The following is a 22,061-nucleotide window of genomic DNA, read 5'->3' as shown; positions in this document are numbered from 1 at the left end:
CGGTCCCCCTCCCCCTGCCTGCCTCCCTGCATGCCAGCCCCCCTGCACGGTGTACTTGTGTACTTGGTTCAGCATTAAAAGGCCTGGAAAATCCCACTGAGGACCCCATGCTTTATCTGTCTGCCTGCGTTGACAGTGAGCCTGCCCTGTGCATACCTGCTCTGCAGGAAACTGCAGCCCAGACAAGGAGGGAGACCTGCCCAGGAGAACACAGCAAGTCGATGGCAGCCCCCCATCCCAGCATGCTTTGGGGTTTCCAAGGCCTCGCTTCTGCCCAGGGGAGAGGGTGGCAGAGGCCTGTGAAGCTGGGGAGCCCTGAGATTAGGCAGGAGGCCGCTATCACTTCCAAAGAGAAGTTTACTGTTTCTATTTATTGACTCTTTAAACTTCATCATCCAACAAAAGTTATACATGACTGTTTGGTAGCAAGAGAAACATAATCTAAGACCGCAATGACCCACCCACCCCAAACAAAAACAGAACCAAACAGAACAAAACAAACCCCACCTGAAACCAGACCTTTGGAGTTGCAGCTGAAGAAGCAAGGGGATGGGAGTAGGTTGCCCTAAAGTAGAGCCTTCCAGGTGAAGAGGCCGCGCCTGGCCCCTCGGCTTTGGGTGTCCTTCCTAGTGAGGCTGCCTTTGGCAGGACAGGGTGCAGAGGGAAGGATCAGTGGTCAGAGCGAGGGGGCTCTTCAGTGCCCCCCTGCCAAAGTGACCATATGTGCCAGTGCATGAGACACAGGGGTGGGTGCTGGGTGCTGAGTGCCAGGAGAACAAGGGCCCTTTTTTCTTTCCTGTTTAGGCCAGTAGAGAGCCTTGTTCATGGCCCCGTCAGTGTTCCCAAATCACAAAACAGCTAAAGGCACTGCTTACAAGCTAGGAAATGCCACGGTCCCCCGAAGGGAGTCAATACCCCCCAGTAGTCATCTTGTCCTGGATGAGCGGGGGACTTTTCCTTGGCTCTGGGTAGTGGAGGGCAGTCCCGTCAGGACAAGGCAGTGGGAGGTGTTAAGAGGCTGTGTTTAGTGCCCTGAACATGCAGTGTGTGCACAAAGGGGTGCACATCTGTAACAAGGGGGACTGAGCCCTCTAGAAGGCTTGGTTAGGGTCCCAGGGTGGCTCCCAGGGCAGGGATAGGAGTTTTTTCTTCTGTCATTTTACCAAATCACCCCCCTGTCCCAGGTCATTGCATAAATAAGTGCTTGGGAAGGAATACATCTAAAAAGGAACATAAATACTGTACATGGGAAAGGATTTCGTCCCCCCGTCCTCCCACTGCCCCCAGAAAACCCTCCAAATATTGCACGTGGCCCTCCCCAGCCCTGTGGGGTCCAGGCCCGGCCGTGTCTTTGGTAGAAGCTCCAGGGACAGCGATCCTGTGCAGCCCACATGCCCTTCTTCCCCTACCCCCATCATGACTGGAGGCACGGAGCAGCCAGAGTCGGGAAAGGCTGGGCCCAACTGGCCAGCAGGTGTCCGTCAGGAATGCTTCAGAGAGGCTGAGAGGGAACCCCTGATCAGACACTCCTGGTCAGAGTCTGTACGTGGGCTAGGAAGAGGCAAGCAGGCTGAGGGCGGGGGATGGCACGTCCCGGGCCACAGTGGACAGGGTCACACCCTCCACAAGAGGAGGTGGTTTGTGCTGTCATCTCGGCCCACAGTCTCACTGCTGCCTCCACCCCAGCTGCTGAGTCGGAAGTCCTCGTAGCCATCACCTCCACTGATAACCAGCATTTTAGGCCTGGCAGAGGCAGGGCCTCTATGCCGAGGGGAGTCCCGGTGGTCCAGCGATGGCAGCTTCTCAGAGCCTGGAGGGCAGAGGGGAGATCTGTTAGCCTGGGGGGTGACTGGTGACCTCACTGCTCAATTATGGCCTGAGTTCCCTTACCCTAGAAGACAGGAATAAAGCCATGCACGCTTTCCACAGAGGATCCCACTTCCCGTCAGACAGAACTTCCTATCTGGAAAGAAATGCCTGCTTCCTGGCAGTCAGATTTCTTACCGCACACCTGCACTTCCTAGTCAAGAGTGATAGAACTTTCCAGGGCCACACCACTCTAGCATCTTGATTACTATGCAGACTGTCCTCCAACACTGCTCGCTTCTACTTCCCACAGCCCAGTCCCAGGGAGGCAGCTGAAGTCTCTTCTGGACCCCAGACCCTTGTGTCCTACTAGGTTTTCCTGCTGCCCGATTCCCACAGCCCTGACAAAGCAAGACTTTGTTTATGGTGACCTCCTTGGCGTACACATCGTTTCCTAATGTTTCACTTTCTAAGCCTCGCCGCCCAACCTGTTCTATACACCATTCTACATTCTACCTTCTGATGCTATTTCTGTTTCCTGTTCTACACATCACTTCCGTATGAATAATTTTTACTTCTACTGTCAATGCCTCTCCTGAGCCATATTTTAATGCAATCTGACATACACAGCCCCCTCCCAATATCCTGGAAGATTTCATTTTGGCATTTCTATGGCCTACTTCCTACGATACGACACTTCCAACTTGGCATCACACTCTTCCTCCCTCTTAAGCCCCTTCTGGAAGGACAGTGGGAGCCCTAAGCCCAAAGTCCAGCACCCTCGGGTTTGGGTAGGAGGTGCAGACCCACCTGTGTCTTGGGGAGGTGGCGGAGTTGGGCAGAGCAGGTTGAAACCATCTGGCAACTGGACTGCGGCCAGGAAGCGAACATGGCCAGTGTGTCCCTGCCCTAGACCAGCAGGGTTGAGGGGTGCCCGTGGGCAGCTGACCGTACTGGGGGAGGTGGGCATGGTGAGCACCACACCAGCACTGGTGCCCACCCACAGCAGCTCTCCACACACCAGCAGCGCTGTGATCCTCAGGCAGGCAGCCTTGTGCTGCCGGATGATGGCATCGGAGCCTGCGGTGGGAGACAGACCAGAGCTGGGGCCCAATCCTGGCGCTGGCTCAGGCTCCTCAGTGACAGGGGCAGCATGGGACTGAGGGCAGGAACAGTGGTGGACTGAGGTCATTACCTGCCAGCATCCTGTGCACAGGAGGTGTGACATCTACCTCTGCCAGCTGCTCGAAAGTCTCTGGATGATAGAGACACACGTGGGCACTACCTTTCAGGGTCACCCATACACCCAGGCTGGAGTCCACCATGCAAGCCACGTTGCGGCTGGAATCCTGCCCCACACAGAACGTGTGCTGGTGGAGGCAGAGAGAGAGCAGGTGGGTGACTGGCAGACAGGCCTTCCCCAGCTCCTCCCTCCTTGTGCTTCACCAATGCCCATCTCTCTCTCCTTATAACTTATACCAACCCCCTCCAGGAAGCTCACTCAGACTGACACTAAGGCTCCTCCCAGCTTTCCTCCTGGTCAGGATGATTAACCTTTCAAAGCCTGGTTTCACAGGAGCCTCCCCACTTAATCCTTAGAAATTAAGACAAAGGTGCCCTTTCCCCCTGAAACTTAAGTGATTTAATGATCACTTAACGATTTCAAAGCTGGTGGGTCTGACTCCCATATTCTCATCTACTCAATTCTGACTCCCATATACTCATCTCCCTCTCCTAAAGGCCTGGCTCACCCAAAGCCACTAATTCCTTCCCCAAACTCCCATGCTACCTCCAGCTGCAGCGTGTCAGGGCTCAGGACAAGGACTCGGTTCTGGCAGCCACACCACAACCTCCCACCCACAGACACCATCTTGGTGATGGGGCTCCCCTGAGCACCCAGGGTCACTGATTTGAAGTTCTGGGGGTCCCAGAAGCGGCCTGCAATGGGAATGGGGTAAAGAAAATGAAGCAAATTCAGTCCAGTTTTGCACCTGAACCTCACCCAACCCAGACATGAGGCACTAACAGCCCCATTTATAAATGAGGACACCAAAGCTCAGAGAGGGCCTGAGAGGTGCCTAAATCACATCTCTGGATTTGTGGCCTTATGGCCTGGGAGGGAGCTTCAACACCAGCAAGGGGCCGGAGGGCTAGGGGAGGGGAACACCCACCTGCTTCTCTTTGGTAAACCACAAGTTCTCCATTGGCCAGAGACACAAACACCTGGTTATTCAGATACCTAGACAAGGCAAAAAGGAGTTGAGGCTTTCAGAAAGGAGGCCAAAGTAGGTCACCTGGGGCCAGGAGAATCAGACAGAATTGCTGTTTCCCGTTTTACCACCTCCACCTGCCCTCCTGTCCGTGAGGTGTAGTGCCTGAGTCTAAGTTGTGACTTGCCCAACCAAGGTGCTATGTACGGAAGAGGCACAGCCAGCCTAGGGCCAGGCTTCCGGCCTCTGGCCTCCACAGAGAGGAGGGACTGTTAGAGCAGAAAACCCAAGTAAACGGAAGGAGGCCTGTCTGTGGAGCGGGACAAGAAGGGCCACCCAGGGGCCTTACAGAATGCAGGTCACAGAGGCCGAGTGCTGGAGCTTCATGCTGTTCCTGCGATCACGGATGCTGTCAGAGGACTGGTACACGTGAACACTGCGGATCAGGGGTGTGCACTTGAGACAAATGCCTGGGCACACCAGCCCCTGGCTCATCCCTCCACCTCTCTGCCTCCACTACCATCTCCCCCATGCCAGGTGCCAGACCAAAGCACAGAGGCCCCACAGCCTCCTTGGTGTCGAACCCACTGGCTAGCAGTACCCTTCAGATATGACTCAAAGCCATCCTGCTTCTAATTTAGGATGCCATATGAATTCCTAAGCACTGAGCTTAGGGTTCTGGCACTGTACCCCCATCCTTTCCCCGGTGAGGATGACCTTACCAGCCGTCCTCAGTGCCCAGCCACACAGAGCTATGATAGGCTTCATGGTCAACACTCAGCAGGTCCTCAAGGCTGCCCCGGGTGAAGGAACCACGGCCGGAGCGGCGAAGGGCACTCCCATCCATTGGGCTGGTGCCACAGGGCCCTCCAGGTCCAAAGGGGCCAGACAGAGGCAGAAAGCCTGGCTCCTGTTCCTCCTCCGAACTGGTTGTCTCTGCTGTGGCCTCCTTGGAGCTTGGGGTCTCTTCATCTGAGAAAGAAAATATAGTCTTTATCTCCTTTCGCCTCTCCCAGGTGGGGACCTGACATCTTTCTAGGCCTCAGTCTCCCGCTCAGTGCAGTCCTCCTGGCTATGTCCCTCTCTGTCCCTGAAGCTCTGCACCATTTCAGGCCTGTTAACGTGTTCGCTGACAACTTGGAACAAGTGTCTGGTACTAGCCTGGCCTTCTTCAGTCTGTTGCCATACTGCGGGCCTGAGGGACTGAGGACTCCATCCTGAACTTCACCTTCCTTAACCCAGAACTCCAGGGTCTTCAGGATCTGGCCTGATGATCCTACTACCGTAGGGTGCTCAGTGTCACAGCCCCCTCCACTTTGCTGGTTGGCACCACCTGTGCTAACAGTCCTGATACCACACCTCTGTCTACACTGGTCCCTTCTCAGTTAGCAGCTGGGTTGCCCCCTCCTCTGGGCAGGCCATCCTGCCTGACAGCCCCGAGTTGGGCACTCACTGCCAAAGCTGGAGGAGATGGTGGAGCGGCTGGCTTGGCTCTGCAGGGTCCCCGAGGGGCTGGGTGAAGACTCATCGTCAGAGTCACTGTCAAAGGGCACCAGTTCTGGACGGGGGTCACCCTCGGAGAGACTCGTTGCCATCTCCAGGCCTGAGCCTGCAATGGAGATGTGCAGGCAGGGCTGAGGCCCCCGCTCTGCCAGCGTCGCTGCTTCTTCGTCTGCGGCTTCGACGTCCAGTTCGGGCCCTGCAGACTCAGGCGCCATCTCCGTGGGGTTGCTCAGCGATGAAGGCTGCTCCCTGGGAGAATGAAGAATGCGGATGAGAGCACTAGAAGCAAGGCGCTGGCCACCCCATGGACAGACCCACACCCGCCTCTGCCCACATCGTCGACAGGCGCTCAACACACAAAGAACAGCCTCAGTGTGTGTTGGAGGCAGGGGTGCAGGGGCACAGGGACTCGGCCCCCCAGGCCCACAGTCCTGCCAGCCACCCAGGCCTCACCGGTGGCAGCGGCGCTGCAGGCCGGGCACGGCCCCGATGCAGAGGATACGAGCTGAGCAGACGGCGATGCAGGCCTCCACGTCCGGCTCGGCCCGCAGGCTCAGCAGACACACCTGGCCCACGTAGCCATCGCTGTTGCACACCCACACCTCTGGCGTGGGCTCCGGGTAGCTGCTTAGGGTGGGGGCTGCGCATGAGAACTGCAGAAGGCACCGGTGGAAGGGGAACATTAGCAGAGGAATTGCTGCCAGGCTTCCTCTCCCTACCCCCAGGCTGACCAGTAGAACTTGGAGGGAGGGTGGGAGAGAGGCCTGTGGTGGTACGAATTTCCAGTACATACACGTGTATGTTCTGCATACACGTGTAACACATACACAGAATGTACATGGTACTTTTTACTCATCAAATGCACATCCATGTGACAGGCCTCGTCCATGCACCCATGTATACATATAAGGACTCTGAACACCATGCATGTATATGCAGGCGCCAGATGTGAAAATGCAGGACACAAATTAAACATTCTCCATTACTCATATAACCTTTGTTCACATGCACAGATACAGGTGGGAACCGAACTATGCATCTGCAGAGAGCTACAGACTCAGAGATGCAGGGAACAATGGCAATATTCAAGACTTGAGCCTAATGAACACACAGAAACACCTGCACATACGCTGGCTTTCAATACATGCACCCACGTGACCCAGGTGCCTGCACTCACCTGCATGCCGCTGCGAGTTTTCATTATGGGGATGGCCTTCAGGAACTCAGGGTCTAGACAACTTTTGCTGGATGCTGTGATGGAAATGGGCAAACAGACAGACACTGCTTAGCATCCACTTCACTCTGATCCTGACCTTGTCCATTTTCCTTCCTCCACTGCCCCTCAGGCCTCTTAAGGAATAACGAGGGGCAGTGCATTATAACCTGCTTGTCCCTGGCCTCAAGTTAGCCCTCTGTACAGTGTGGGAAGTAGAATCAGTGTCTAAGGACCTTCTATGCCATGGACACTGGCCAGTAGCTTTCCCTGACCCAGGCCTGCTCAGAGGGTGTGTCTATGTGTTTGTGTGTGTGGAGATGGGGAAGATGTGGAGATGCTTCACTGCGGCATCTCGGCCACCCTTCTGCAGCAATGGCAGTCTCGGTTTTCTGGCTCTTGATGTTACGTGTCACGTCAGCTCTAGGGTACTGCTCATTGCCTAGTGACTGGAGGTTCTGAGAGGCAGATGCCAGCATGGGTCCTGGCTTACCCAGCTTTCTCTTGGCCTCATCAAAGGCCTGCTCAAAGCCAAGGCGGGCATCAGGGTGGGGGAACTCGAAGATGAAGGAGTCCGTGCCCTCGGGTCTCGTGGTACACAGCTCCAGCTTGGTAGGGGGGAAGGAAAGTGCGTAGCACAGCGCCTGCTTCTCTGACAGGTCCCGGTGCATGGCGGCCGAGAGGTCGCGAAGTGCATCGTCCAGACTCTGTAGGGAGAAGGACCAGGTCTCAGGCCCCAACACCTCCCCGCCCCCGTAGCTGGGTCCTGCCTGCCCTACTCAGCAAGATGTGCCTAAGCCGCCCCCCTCCCCACCACCTCCAGCCCGGGGGTCGGGCCCTCTTTTGTCCCTTTGTGGGGACAAACTCGGGCCTGGAGCACATGACTTCCCTCACGTGGGTGAAGCTGTATTTCCCCTTAGTTCAGTGACGGAACATTTCCCTGCTTAGGCAAATGACAAGTTTGTTATGCCCTCCTCAGAGTCAGGGAACCCCCACTTTCCTAGCCTCAGGATGAGGGCACAGACCTGGTGGGGGAAACCGAGGCTCTCAGAGAGTTTGCTCATTTGCCCCAGGGTGGACAGGTCCTCGTCCAGGCGGCTGATGGCCTTCTGGATGTTCTCCCGATTAGTGGCTTGGGATGCCCCTGGTAAGGACAGAGGAAGGCCATGGACAGATCCAGAGAGAGACCAGGTCAGACCTGCATGGACATTCCTCCCCTCATCACACAACTTGCAGCTGGGGGAGGGGAGTGGCCGACAAACAGCATAAGCCCAAGTCCCTGGGAACTAAGTCAACGGGTATCTCACAGAGAAATCCCAAACCTGAGAGCAAGAAACGGCCTGATTCTGAACCACATGACTCGGAATGTTGGATGTTTAGGAACTCCATGGAAAAGCACAAAGAACGAACAGCAGACAGTCCTGCAATTCATGGACACAGCAGCTAGTGCTGGACTTGAGGAAGTACAGGCAGAACCTGGGCCGTCAGACTGCTGACCGAAGGACCCATTCCCCTGCCCAAAGGAGGGAGCACTGAGCTTACACCGGTACTTCTGTGGTCCACCCTGTACCTGACCACTGTCAAGCAGCTGGTCCCACAAGCCAGCTCAGCACCCCTCACCCCACACTGCCTGGCTGGCAAAGCACACCCTAGCCCAAAGCCTACAAACGGCAGAGCAGGTATCAGTGGAACATACCAGACAAGCCAAGGGAAACTGCTCCCTGCCCCCAACCCTCACCACCTGGGCAGTCACATTTTCTGCCATGACTTGGCCCTACTCCTGGCACAGCTAGACCAGCACTAGGCACCCAATCTAGTCACTTTGTCAACTAGCCTGTTCTTTAGTGATTACAAATAAAAATTATTTGTCTCTGGACCAATAATCAGCTTATATTCCTGCAGAGGTCCTTGTGGGGCAGGTCTAAGGGTCTACCTAAGGATGAGCAAGCCCCTTCCTTATGGGGTTCGGGGCTGAGAGGGCACCTCAGGGGAGTCTGAGCTGAACTGCTTGTTGATTCAGAGGTGCATACACCACCATTCCGACCACCCCACTCAGTCCCTCAGGAAGGTAAACTGGATCCTGGAGCGGCGAGGATACAGAGCTGAGGGAGAAGGGCCATGATGCAGAAATGGACGATGGGTGGGGCAGGAGAGAGGGAGGCAATGGGGAAGGGGAAAAGGGCAGGGGAGAAAAAGACAGGAAGCACATACAGCAGGTGGAGTCGCCCCCTGCAGCCACCTCAGCTCCCGAGTCTCAGTCCCTACAGCATGGCTCTGTCCAACCGAGCATCTGCGTGGACGGCCTGGCTGGCTTGGGGAGCCTGTTCCTGTGCACCAAACTACCAGACCACAACTGCGCTCCATCATCTAACATGAACTCCCTTTCATGAGTTCGTGCAGTGGGTCAATGGTAATTATGGGGTGTCTGCACTCTTCCCACCACCCCCTACCATTCTAGGTCAGGTCCCAGGAGGGTCAGAAGGGATCAGCATGGACAGGTACCGGTTTGGCTCATGGGTGCCAACTGCACCCTACCTACCAGCCCCACTACACCAAATGGGAACATGAAGCCCCAAAGCAGCAAAGCAGGTGGGTAGGCAACCACCAGGCTGGCCACTGCTCAAACCCTCCAGAGGGCTACTCACAGGAAGACCCCCACACCGGAACCCTGGGCAGGCCTGAGCCAGCCCCACCTTTGATGATGTCCGCATCTTCCAGGGGCAGCTTCCACAGCAGCTTGTACTTGCTGGCCGTGTCAATGACGCTGGCTGCCGTGTACCTGTAGGGAACCAAGGGGGTGCTCTGGCCACTGAGGAGGGGTGGGGCCCGGGAGGATGACTATTCCCTCGCGGAGTCGCCCAGCCCCTCCAGTCACTCACAGGCTCATGGAGCTGCGCCGCAGGGAACCTGATTTCCTCTTCAGGGTGGTGCAGACAATGAGGTCGGTGAACAGGAAGAGGGACCGGTCCTTTTTGCCACCAACTGCCTTCTGTGGAGCCCAGGTCTGGAATCAGGTCCCAAAGCCCACTCTCCTGCCCATGCACCCCAGTCGACAGCCAGGTCCAAGGAGAGGGGCTCCCCTAGCTGCCCAGGAGCAGAAGTGGAACCCATGGTTCCAGCTGGGATGGACAATCAGGCTGAGCCATGGCATAGGTATGAGCAGCAGTGTGAAGGCACTGGGGAGGTGGGGCCGGGGGGGGGGGCAAAGGGACACCACTTACCACTTCAATGACCATCTCCTGCCTCAGGAACCGTCGCATCGGGGCCTGGAGCTATGAGGCAGAGGCAATAGGGTGATGATTAATCTTTCTCTTTCCCTAGGCCCCAGGGACTATTGGCACCCCCTCCACGGGCCAGGCCACCCACTCTCCCGATGCTGTGCTATCAGACCTTGTGACACATGGCCAGAAACAGACACACATGCAGACAGAGAAGTAAGAGCTGCTGGTAGACATGGACACAGCCGAGATGCCCGGTAACCACAGGTGCAGACACAGGTCGAGCAACACAGGAGTGGAAGGGTTAAGGCAGGGTGGCACGCACATCCTCCATGCCCTCGATGTGAGCCTCGATCTCCTGCAGCACACGGGCATGCCGTTCTGCTTCCTCGGCGCTCCGGACGCCCTTGTTGATGCGTTCAGCCACCTGCTTGATGTTCCGCTGTGCATCCAGCAGAAGTGGGTGGTCTGGGTGGTCCTCAGGCGTGTGCTTCAGGAGGTCCTATGGGGGGAACAGGGACCAGACCCGTCTGCTCAGCTGCCCCTGACAGGCCCAGGGGACCCACACTGCCAGCTAGAGCAGAACTATGAGTAGACAAGGTGGACTTCCTTTTCTACCTGCTGCCTTTGGGAACCCTAATGCTAGGCTCACCTAGGCAGAGGGCTCAGAGCCCCAGGCATCCCCAACTGTGTACCCAGCCCCATGCTCACCTTCACCAGAAGCTCGTAGCGCGGGATCCGCTGCACGGGCTTGATCATGAGATCGGACAGTGCCTGCTTCTCCTTATTCTCACGCATGCTTTGCTGAAATTCAAAACAGGGTAGGTAGTAGTGACGTGCAAAGAAGAAAATGTCCAGGAGAAGCCCCCTGTCTGCCCCTCCAGTTCAGCAGGAGGACAGAGAATGACCCACTGGCTAGGCTGTGCTGCCCAGGCTGGGAGCTCCAAGGAAGCCCAGAGCTGGTCCAAGGTAGGGGTGACCTTCCTCCCATGCCCTGGCCCACAGTACCTCCAGGAACTTGAGAAAGGCCGGCCTCGCCTCCTTAGCAACACGCACGGCATCTTTTGCGTTGAGAAAGTTATCGATATAGGCAGAATAGATATTGACCAGGACATCCTTGGAAAACTGTGGGCGAAGAGGCAGGTTGGAGACTCTCCACACATCCCTTATCCAACCTCATCCTGTCCTGGTTTCCACGGATTCATGAACATTGTTTCCCTCCAACTAGAAGTGACACAAGGGACGTGGCACAGGAGTAGTGTATGTCATGTTTGTGTGACCTGTATCTTGTTTGTGATGCCTATTGTGCATATGTGTACCTGGATATGTTCTGAGCTCACACGTGGCTCTCTTCCTTCCAACTAGGCATTTCCATCTCTCAGTCTCCGATTCTCCCTCCTACCCTCCCACCCTCCCACCTCATGTCATGTGTGACACTCATTTCAGACACCTGAATGCTCATGTAATTCTCCCCGTCAAAAATGCTCTACCCCTCCAAATCTCACCCTGGCTCAGGGCTAAGCTCCAGGCTGCCTTCTTTAGGAAGCACTCTTGGCCCTGACTAGAACTCTGCCTGGAACTACAGCTGGCCTAGGCCACCCCTGATCCCCAGTCTTCCCTCTCCAGTAAGACAGGCATCCCCACTCTACCCAGTAAGGTCCCGCTCAGGGTTGGACACAGAGCTGGTAGCTCACACCTGCTGGTCAGCTGGTGCCTGGGCTGAATGTGAGGGTTCTCGGTTAGCAGTCGGGACACACCCCAGGTCCTGTCTCAGCTGCAACATGAATGCACACAGAAACCTGAGCTTCTGAGCTTCTGCCACTATAAAGTGTCAATTATCCTTCCTCAGGTGTGTTGAGGGCAGAGGCTGAGGCAACTCTGAGAGGAAGACCAGCCCCACCAAAAGTCCCCCATCCTGGGTCAGAGCATCTGATGCTGACCCTCCCTGGGGCCAAGGGCTACCATTGCAATGTATAGTCAACATCAAGGTCGGAGCAGGGGTGAGCTTAGTGACACCGAGGGTGGTGGCGGCCTGGGGATGTCAGCACTGTGAAGGCCCCATTGCTGCTGGACCAAGGTTCTTACCACATCTGTTAGCTGGTCAGCGGGGACCTTCTAAGACCTTTTCAGGCCTAAGGCTCACCCACATTAAAACACACCCACACCTGATTCGGTGATGGGAAACCCAAGGGGATTGCAACTGAGATGGAAAAATGCACAAAAATATGTAAAAATAAACTAATATATATATAAAACAACACCCACACCTCACCTCCAAAACATATGTTACTACTATAATTGGGAGGAGCATGGTAATTTTGCTTGTGAAATTAGTTGATTCTGAAAAACAGTTTGGTTTGTTGAATTTAGCTATGATTTATCAGTCACCACACATTTTTGGGAATTTCTAGCAAAGTAACAATGCAACACACTTTTTTCAAGTGTAACTGAATTCTCATGAGTACTAAACTTGACAATTTGAGAAAAAGGCATGTTATACTTTATAGACATTTAATAAATGTTTGAGTTGTGCTTTTGTGACTCTTTTTGAGTTTTGAAACCAATGCCTTTCCTAAGATCCGCATCACTACTGCAGAGTCTTAAAAAGCTCAAGGAGGAGGTTTCACCTGTGGCGAAAGCAGCACAGGATGGGACAGAACACAAGTGCTGAGACCATGACTCTGGGGCTGAATCCTCCACTTACTATAACTTTGATCAGGTTATTTTCTCTAAAGTTGATGTAGGGTTATCAACTTTCAGCTCAAGGGAATAGCTGCACCTCCTTGTTTATCTACATAGAAACCCCTATAATGTATTTAAATATGCCTAGCATCTAACGAGAGTAAGACTGTTAGTTGTTGTTACTAAAATGCCTGATGGAGAAAAGAACTACTCAAGGTAAAGACTGAGGTCAGCAGCTGCAAGACTAGATCAGCATCAGCAGCAGTTCAGGGTCAGGGCTAAGGTCAAGTCAGTGCCAGTAATTGAGGTTGGCTTCAGGATCATGTTGGGATTAGGATATGTGTCAGAGTCCAGCCACGGTCTGGGGATGGGCAGTTTCCAGGATCAGGTCAACTCAGAGGCTGGGGTCAGAACGAGCATCAGGTCAAGTTCTGGGCTGAGATCTGAGAGCAGAGTCAGTATCTAGGGGAACACCCTGGGTGAGGGGTCCATGGCAGCATATAGTCCTTTCTAGGGGGGCAAAGCTTGCAGAGACTGCAGCAGTGAACAGCGGGACTACTCACCGACTGGACAAGCAGGTCTCCCACCTTCTGCTGGGCATGCCAGGTCTGCACGCAATGTCGCACCTGTTCCAGGAACTGCTCATGGTGTTCCAGAAGCTCAGGAATCTGGTCAAAGATCTCATCCACCAATGACGGGTCACACAGCAAGGAGTTCTCTGGCTGTTTCAATGGTTGCATGTAGCCCTGGGGGGGCCCATGGAGTCAATTCAGGTCCCCTCAGAGCAACGGCACCCCAACCTGCTGGCATAGCTGTGCACAATTTCCCATGCCTGCAGCTTGGCAGCCTTACTCTGTGGATCTCCTTTTTTTTTTTTTTTTTAAAGATTTATTTATTTATGCTTACAGAACTATGGGTACAGGCCAGAGGTGTGGTAGGTGAGAGGATTCACCACAGACAGAGTAGGGAACAGAACAGGCAAATTGACAAAGCGCACTGCTGAGGGGAGCAGCGGGAGGGTCAGAAGAAGTCAGCTCCCTGGTGGGGGATCGAACTCATGCTGCAGTGGCTTCCGAGAGCTTCATAATGCAGTGCTTTAACCTGCTGAGTCACCAAGGAAAGCCCTGGATCTCCTTTTATTGAAGGAGAGAAATGGGAAGACCTAGCCCCATAACCCTCATTGTGTAGCGCAGGGCTTGGCACAAGATAGGGGTGAGCTCAGGAAAGGTTTCTGGGATGTATTAACAAATAATTTTGGAGTGAGAAAAGCAAGAAAATTGGGGTCCCTGGAAGACTCCCCCCCACTGACTCAGCAAATATTTTATTGAGCGCTTACTATGTCATACTATTCTAAGAACTTGAAAATAACACTGGACATGAAATAACAAAAGTCCCTAAATTCTCTGGCTTATCATTCATTTGACACACACACACACACACACACACACACACACACACACACTCACAGTCATACATTCACAGAGTAAACCACTTTTCATCAAATCTAAGATGCACTGTTTTCTATTTAGGCCAAAGAAAAAAAAATGGGTTGCCCCCGAAATTACGATATGTCACCAATTACAGGAAGAACCCTGATTTCAGAGATGTTGAAATGTGAAGAATGTGTCTTAGAATGGATTCCATCTTGGAAAGTGAGTGGTAAGTTTAAAGATGGTAATTGCTGTGGAAAAAATAAAGCAGGGAGGGATTCAGGAAATTATTGGTGGTCTTTAGTGACACACGTGAACACTGTGTTAACAGTTTTCAGATAGTCTAGTCAGTCTATGACAAAAACGCCTATTTTTCACATTGAATCCACATCAGGTGATGTTTCTGGGCAGGCTGCCCTCTGCTGGCCGTAACTGTAACTACAGATAAAAGAAATGGGTGTGTGTTGGCACAAAGTATATTCAACATTATAGTACAATTTACATTAAATATTTTTTTTTAAATCTGGTTTGTTTTGTAAAACAAACTCGAGAAAGTAAAGTTCAAAGAATCCTTTCGCTTGGCTGGGGATTCTGAAAGGCCATGGGATGGCAGTGAGGAGCGAGGCCGGCGCCTCCCTCTCGCAGCAGGCCAGCCTGAGCCAGCACCAACTCTGCATCAGCTTCTGTCACCCCACAGGAGTATGAGCTAAACAGCTCACCTCGCAGTCCCAGCACCCCACGTAAAAGCTGTGGGAGGAAAGAATAAACAGCACTGAGAACCCGATACAGAACCCGCTAGGAACCAGTGTCTGTAGGCACTCACTACCTCCTTGTCGAACAGCTTCTGTCAGCACCTGGTGGGCAAACCAATGCCCTTGCTTTGTGGAGCTGACATCTTAGAGGAGGGAGGCAAAAAAGAGGCGCCATAAATAATGAGATGATGATGCAGTCTGTTAAAAGGTGGCACGTGCTGTGTGAGCAGGGTCGGGAGTGTAAGCAGGAGGGGGCTTGACAGATGGGAGTTTGGGGTTGAAAAAAGGCTGAAAGGGTGAGGGTGATGCTGAGGAAAGGGGCAACCTATCCAACCTGGGTTCAAGCCCTACCTCCCTCTGGCTTTTAAGCTTGGTAATTTCACTTTCTTCATTTTAATCTCCAGCCTGCAGGAACAATACCAGTCTGTGTGGGTGGTAAAGGTCACAGCAAAGGAACACAAGGCTTAAATCTCAGTCTGAGTACCTCTGAGCCGCAGGCAGTGTAGACTAGGGGTGAGAGGGAGGACTCTAGAGTCAGACTGACAGGGGTTCAACTGAGAGGCTGGCTCCTCCTTGATCTGTGACCCTGAATAAGTTGCTTTACTTCCCCCGTCTCAGCTTCATCATCTGTAAAATGGGGGTTATAATGAGGTCTACATGAATTAGCTTATGGAAAGTATATGCATGAAGCAGTTAACAACTGTCAATTTTTAATATTACCAGTTGTACAGAGTGAATTTCTGTCTCTCCAAAATTCGCATTGAAACCTAATCCCCAATGGGGCAGTGTTTGGAGGCTGGGTCTTTGAGAGGTGAGAGGCTCCATGAGGATGGGGCCCTCCTGAATAGGACGTGCCCTTAATTTATGAGGGAGACTCCAGAGAGTGCCCTTGGCTCCTCTGCCCTGTGAATATGCAGTGAAGAGATGGTGGTTTATAAACCAGGAGGCAGCTGCTCACCAAACACACTCTACCAGCACTTGATCTTGGCCTTCCCGGTCTCCTGAACTCTAAGAAATAAATCTCTATTGTTTAAGTCTATGGAATTTTTGTGATAGCCGCTGAGATACACTAGGACACCATTTAATAGATGGAAGATACTGGATAGGTTTCTTAATCCCTCTGAGTCTTCACTTCCCCATCTAAAGAAGGGGACTTTATCTTACAGCATTAATACAAGGTTAAATGTGATTTTTACACACACGCATTCAGAGTCGTCAGGCAGCATGCTAAATTATACACGCAGCTCTCTTGCAATCTGTACTGCTATTGTTGCCACAATACAGTCAAGGAAACTGAGGCACAGACTGGTTATTTAACTTATTCCAGGCCACAAGGCAGGCCAAGTGGTAGATCAAGTTTGAAAAGCAGTGGCCCGGCTCCAGAGCTATGGTCCTGACTCCTGGCTGGACACGGGGCCACCTCCAGCAACAGTCCTTGAGTCTGGCCCACTCCTTCCTCCTGCCCACCTCCTCCCTTCCCCACACATCTGCTCAGTTTGGCTCCCTCTGCAAGCCCCTCCCTCGGCTCTACACCCGCAGGTCCTGCAAGCCTCCACGTGTGCAGCCCTGTGTCAGCCTGAGATTCAGAGACAGAGGGACACGCCCAGGCACTGCCTGCCTCCTCTGCATGAACAAGGCATGGGCGGCCTCATCACCTTTTAATCTTTACCCTGAGAGACGGGTATGATTAGTTACACTTTGCAGAGGAACACACTGAGGCTCAGAGAAGTCAGGTGATTTGGCTAGTATCACCCAGCAGCGTGACCCTATGTGACCCAATGCCTTCAACTACCATTAGGGAATGACAAAGACCCTCATCCCTGCCTCCCTGCACAGACCCCTGGATGGCTACACTTCCTGCAGAGCAACCAAATCCATTCTAAAGGTGGAATTCCAGTTGTGTCCCTCCTATGACTTCTTCATACTTGCGGCGAAGTCTAACTTCCGTCCAGCAGCCCCTGGGGCCTGCACGGCCTGGCCCTGCCTCCAGCCCAGCCACAGGTTGGTGACCCCTTCATCCCTAACTGCTCTATAGCTCCTCCAGGTCCCAGTCTGCGTCCCCTCCACCTGGGCCTTGGGCCCTCCCCCTGCTCCCTCCTACCTGCCCTCAGGTCTCAGTTAAGCACTCCAGCCTCAGAGAAGCCACACCAGGGCGGGCCTCCATCCTGCATCCTCACATCAATGTGCGTCTTTTCCCCAACATACAGGAGGAATGTATTTTTTTCCACCACTATCCCTGACATCCCCTTGACCCTTTCTCCATCTCTTACCCTCAGAAACCTCACTTAGTCCACTAGTTTTTATAAGTAATTTACTTTGTGGAATTGTCCACTATGTAAATATCCAATATTTGTCCTTGTCATAATGACTTGCTTTACTCTGCTACACATAATTCCCTTGCTGTAAATGGAAGCATTTCACTGATGGTTAAATAAGTATCCCCGTTAGTGTGAACATACCATATTCAGGGGCAGAAGCAATGTATTCTTTGTGGTACAATATATGTAGCATAAAACTTGCCATTTTAATAATCTGTAAATGTACAGCTTACTATACTCACCTTTAGTCCCACTGCTATATCACCCGGCCAGAAGCCCAGGCCTCATCCCAGACTTTCCTACCTCACCCCCCAGGCCTGGCTTGACCAGCCCAGCTCCAGTCTGCCCCAACTTTCCCTCCGTCCAGTCTCTGCCCTGGCCCCTCCCTCTATCCCTCCCCTGTCCTCAGTGGCCTTGCCTCCTCTTCTGCCACCCACCTTCCCAGCAGTCAGACACACTTGTAAGGCATGAGTAAGGCATGTGGTGACGCACCACACATGCTCAAAGCCTGTCATTGACTCTCCATGTCCTCGGGGCAGTTGAAACCTTTCTCCTGATATTCAAAGTCCCCACTGCTCTGCCCCAGCAAGCTCCTTCAGTATCACCACAGTTCCAACCCCTTGAGCTCTGTGCTCAAGGGACCACTGAAAGGGCCAAGCCTCTCCTTACTGCTGCAGAGACGAAGGGACAAGCAGAAGCAGCACCTCCCCGGGAGGGTGACCCTCACTTCATAGGTGTCCTTCCGAGAGTGCTCGTGTACTCAACTATGTCCCCAGCAGGACTGTGAGCTCCCGCGGCAGGGCCCTGTCTTTCTTATTCATCCTTGTGTCTTCTGTACTTGGAATGGGGCCTGGCACATAGTAGGGGCTCAGCACTGAATTCCATTTGACAAATATTTTCCTAGTCAATGAATAAAATGGAGGAAGGCGAAGTCGAGGGAGTTTACCGGACTAAGTTCAAACCCCGGGCTGCCATGAGAAGTGGAAGGAAAGTGGGAGGGGACACCAGCCCAAGGTGGCTTGGTTTAGCCTTGTTAAGGCTCCTCTGTGTTCTCTCTTGCTCTGGGGGGGACTTCCAACTCAGGGGCAGCCCTGTGGGGAGTTCTTCAGAGAGGCCCGGCATGTCCCAGGGTCACTCCTCTCCAGGTGTGGCCCCTTGGACATGAAATGGGCTTGTCTGACCACCTCCTGGACTCAGTATGGCCACTCGCAGGGGCCTGGGGTGGCCATGAGCCTCACCTGCATCAGGGTGCGCAGTGACTCCACATACGACTGCTCTGTGTCCAGCAGGGTCATGGTCACATGCTTCCTCATGTCCTGGGGGACAGAAGGCAGAGGGTGAGCAATGCGTTGTTCCCTTCAGACCCCACCATGCTCAGTCGCACAGGCCCAGAGATCCCATCCATACCCTCTCCCAGGATTTCAAGACCTGCCTGCCATCATCCTCCCCAGAGCAATTAGACCTCCCCGTTCGTTACCAGTTACCAGGTTTTGCTCACAGGTGCCCCCCGCAGGGGGCAGCCTTCCCCTTCAAACCAGGTGTGCCCAGTGTGTGCTCCTCAGGCCTGGCACCCCCGCCCCACGGCTATAGGCAGACCTAGAGATCTTCTCTTGGTTCCCCTGTTGGGGCCTTGAAAGGGCATCAGAAAAACGGCAAAAACAACAACAACAACAACAAACCTCTTATATTTGCAAAGGAAGCTGCCAGGGTGATTCTCCCCGTTCCACACCTCCACCCGCAGCTGCCAATTCTGAATGCCCCACCCTCAGGTTCAACACTGTGAAGTCTGGCTTTTGGCAAAGACTTGACATAGAACAGGCGTTGCCCTGCCTCCCCGGTTGGGTTTCACATGATCCCTGAGAGTAGAAATTGTCACCCCCTTGAAATCAAGGTAGCCCGGAGAGGTAAAGTTGGTGACTGTCTCACAGCTGGGCGGGGGCATGTATCCACTGGCTCAGACAAGGCTGTGTCCCAGTTCTCATGTGTAAAGGTAACTGAGCCAGGTGCTGTTCTAAGTATCATTTTTAATCCTTCTGACTTCTTTGTGAGGTAGACATTGTTATTCTAAGGATGGGGAAAAGGAACCCAGGCAATAACACCTCCACCCTGAAGATCTGGATCTGAACTGTGGAGTCCTTGGGAGTGGCCCAAACTCAGCACCCCCAGGGACAGGGTGGGCAGCCCAGTCAGTGCAGCCCCAACTTTGCTGGAACGCTTTGCCAGAAACCAGCTCAGAGGTGCCCGCTCAGTGTTCAACTCTTCGGGACTTGTTTTGCCTACTGTCCCTCCACAACAGTGCCTAAGTCCTGGCCTATCCTTCACGGAAGACTTCCCAGATGCATCAGCCCCGATACTTCTCCTTCCAGGCAGGGGTTCCACTCCAGGACTCCCCTAATTCCCTAGAGTTGTCCTGAGCAAGGCCCTAATGCTGTGGGGCCCAGATCTTTGGGGATTTTCTCTTTTTCTGTTTTCCTCCCCAGCCTCAGATTGGCCAGAGCATCTATCTGGACCCTGTCTCAGGCTCTAGCATTTAAGGAGTGTCTGAGTAGATTCTCTTCACATATGGCAATACCAGGGCGGGTGTCCATGTCTGTGGCATCCCTCCAGTCCCCTCCCTAGAAGCCTTCAGGCTAAGAACTTAACCAGTGGGCTGTCCTGGTTCACTCCTGTGCCCGGGGTCTCTATGTGCTAGGTGGACTGGAGCCCTGATCCTTTCTAGTCTGCCTGATCCAGCCACAGCTCACTCCTTTGTTTGTGGGATGCCGCTCTCTGACCCAGGGACTCGGGGATAAGGCCTGTCCACCAAACCTATCCTCCAATGAGGTACATTCAGAGAAGTGGGCTCCTCTGCTAGGAAATCAGGGGTGAGGAATGTGAAAGACACCCTCAGGGAAGGGAAGGAGTCTGGCTTGCTTCATCCCTGCCAGTCCTTTGCTCTGGTGGGTGAGAAGGCCCAAGGCCTTCCTCAGAACATCCAACTGCACAAGCCACACTATCTATCCTTAGCACTTTAGGGCCCTTAAAACAAAAACAAAAACAAAAACAAAAACAAAAACAAAAACAGCGCAGCTTCCCATAAGAGGTAGCATGAGTCAAGCCCACCCTAGGATGGAGAGCTAGGGAGAATACCAAGGGACAGAAGAGCCTCCCACAGAAGTGTGAGACCTAATTCTTCCCTAGGCCCCCAGGGCCATCTTGGCATGTCACAGACATGGCCTTGTTTCAGCCTCAACTCACATGTTGTCACCATCTCTGTCATATGTGAAAGAGTAAAATCAGAGAAGTGACAGGACTTACCTAAGGTCACACAGCTAAGTGATCAGCTGTAATTAGTCTCTTCAGCCCCTGCAAGCTGACTCTGAAGGGTCTAGCACCTGGAGTTCTCACCCAGACTGACCACCCACCGGTGGGTCACAGGGTTCCTGTCTCTGCTCTTACCAGCTGTGTGACCGTGGGTGATCACCTAGAGCCTTCTTCCTGGGTTTCCAAATTCCCCTCTGCGAACAGGAACAAAAAAAAATACCTCCTTTCCAGAACTGTGAAAGCAAGTCAAGGGGAGAGCTAGCAGCACCTCACACACATGGGGGATTCAATGACCACTCTTACTCCACATCAGTGAGGCTGTTTATTTATGCCCAGCTCCCTGCTAAAGAGGGAGTTCCTAAGAGTAGGCCTGAGCAATGCTCAGCTCTGGGCTGCAACCTACCCTCCCTCCCTCAATCCCCGGACCAGGTCAGGCCCAGATGGATGTGGTAGGGGTCATGGGCAGGAAGTATTCCTGAGGGAGCAAGGTTGCGGCTGGCCTGTGGCCTGGAGGGCTAGGGTAACTCAGGGAGGCTGACAGTGCAATGCCCAGCCCCCTCCCTGCTTAAAAGCACATGGGCTGTCATTCAGCTGTGAGGCAGATGCATAGGAAACAAGGCCAGCTCCCTGTCAGTGCACTGAGCGCCCTTCCACACGTGCCCAGACACGGGTGTGAGCGTATCCAGGGTGGCAGGGGTAGGGACACAGCAGTCAGGGTACAGTTGTGAACAGATCTGTAGACCCTCCTGTTCCAGGTGGGACAGCCCTGTAGGCCCTGGCTCCCCCAGAGCCCCTGACCCCTCAACAGCCTTATCCCCAGACTTCTACTAAATGGGGCAGTGAAGTGGAAGGGGGATACAGCAGCAGGGATATCGCGGGAAGGCAGACGGGGCTCGTCCTCTTAGTACGACTGGAATATCATGACCCAAAGCCCGAGGCCCCAATACACAGGGAGTGAAGATAGAGATACATGTACACAGAAAGAAGCCATAAAGGTCGGGCAAGCCACAAAGAAACAACATATGCAGCCAACTCACCCAGCTGGGAACCAGCCCAGGGAGCAAGATGACCATCGCCCCCACTGGAGCCCTGGAGAGGGGCCCAGGCCCAGAGACACACACAAAGGCAGGAAAGCAGCCCCTGGAAGCCCCCTTGGCTGCAGGAGAACACACACTGAGCTAGGAATGGGAAACCCCAGCTACAGCCACAGCTACAAGGCCCAGAGAGTCCAGCACTGAGAGGATGGGGGTGGGAGGGAGCAAAACCGGCTACATGTCACCCCCTCCCTCTTCCCAGAACATATAAATCACCCAGAGGCTGCCGGTTCAGGCCTGAAAGGAGGCCTGAGAAACCCCCCCTTCCTGCGGAGCCCTTCCTGAGCTTGTGGACCCAGGCCACTCCTGGTCACAGCCTCTGCTACAAGCTAACCCATTTCACAAGCTCAGTGCCACTGGGCCTCTCCCAGCCCGAGACTCCGTGCAGGCCTCCCACCCCAGCCCAGCTTGCCAGTCCTTCAGCACCCCAAACTTGCATCTTGGCGGCGCCAAACCTCAGTACCCTGCTGGCCACACCAGCCTCCCCGTGCCCCTCACACACCCTCAATCACCGGCCCCCATTATTGGTCCC

The 22,061-nt window shown here is 53.7% G+C and overlaps 1 protein-coding gene across 2 annotated transcripts in view; it reads right to left on the bottom strand.

Annotated features, from left to right (window-relative positions):
* Positions 1-345: 345 nt before the first annotated feature.
* The window catches only part of ARHGEF17 (Rho guanine nucleotide exchange factor (GEF) 17), a 55,439-nt gene continuing 33,723 nt past the window's right edge, over positions 346-22,061 (bottom strand). The window contains exons 2-21 of one of the 2 annotated variants that reach the window (XM_004683180.2): positions 18,371-18,448; positions 13,196-13,378; positions 10,959-11,075; positions 10,662-10,754; positions 10,276-10,452; positions 9,954-10,004; positions 9,612-9,721; positions 9,426-9,511; positions 7,758-7,876; positions 7,226-7,439; positions 6,697-6,770; positions 5,973-6,172; positions 5,470-5,768; positions 4,739-4,988; positions 4,366-4,452; positions 3,978-4,045; positions 3,596-3,744; positions 3,002-3,176; positions 2,617-2,886; positions 346-1,810 (exon numbers count right to left, since the gene is read on the bottom strand). In XM_004683180.2, the coding sequence (XP_004683237.1) occupies positions 1,614-1,810; positions 2,617-2,886; positions 3,002-3,176; positions 3,596-3,744; positions 3,978-4,045; positions 4,366-4,452; positions 4,739-4,988; positions 5,470-5,768; positions 5,973-6,172; positions 6,697-6,770; positions 7,226-7,439; positions 7,758-7,876; positions 9,426-9,511; positions 9,612-9,721; positions 9,954-10,004; positions 10,276-10,452; positions 10,662-10,754; positions 10,959-11,075; positions 13,196-13,378; positions 18,371-18,448 (2,997 nt within the window). In that variant the 3' untranslated portion in view covers positions 346-1,613. Of the gene's footprint in view, positions 1,811-2,616; positions 2,887-3,001; positions 3,177-3,595; positions 3,745-3,977; positions 4,046-4,365; positions 4,453-4,738; positions 4,989-5,469; positions 5,769-5,972; positions 6,173-6,696; positions 6,771-7,225; positions 7,440-7,757; positions 7,877-9,377; positions 9,512-9,611; positions 9,722-9,953; positions 10,005-10,275; positions 10,453-10,661; positions 10,755-10,958; positions 11,076-13,195; positions 13,379-18,370; positions 18,449-22,061 lie in introns of both variants that reach the window. The other variant, XM_012725510.1, reaches the window with a different exon arrangement.

The sequence above is a fragment of the Condylura cristata genome, unplaced genomic scaffold (assembly GCF_000260355.1).
Source record: "Condylura cristata isolate star-nosed mole 26May11 unplaced genomic scaffold, ConCri1.0 scaffold00015, whole genome shotgun sequence".
Classification (NCBI taxonomy): Eukaryota; Metazoa; Chordata; class Mammalia; order Eulipotyphla; family Talpidae; genus Condylura; species Condylura cristata.
Note: the sequence above shows the minus strand (reverse complement) of the source record. Positions and strands in the feature narration are given on the sequence as shown.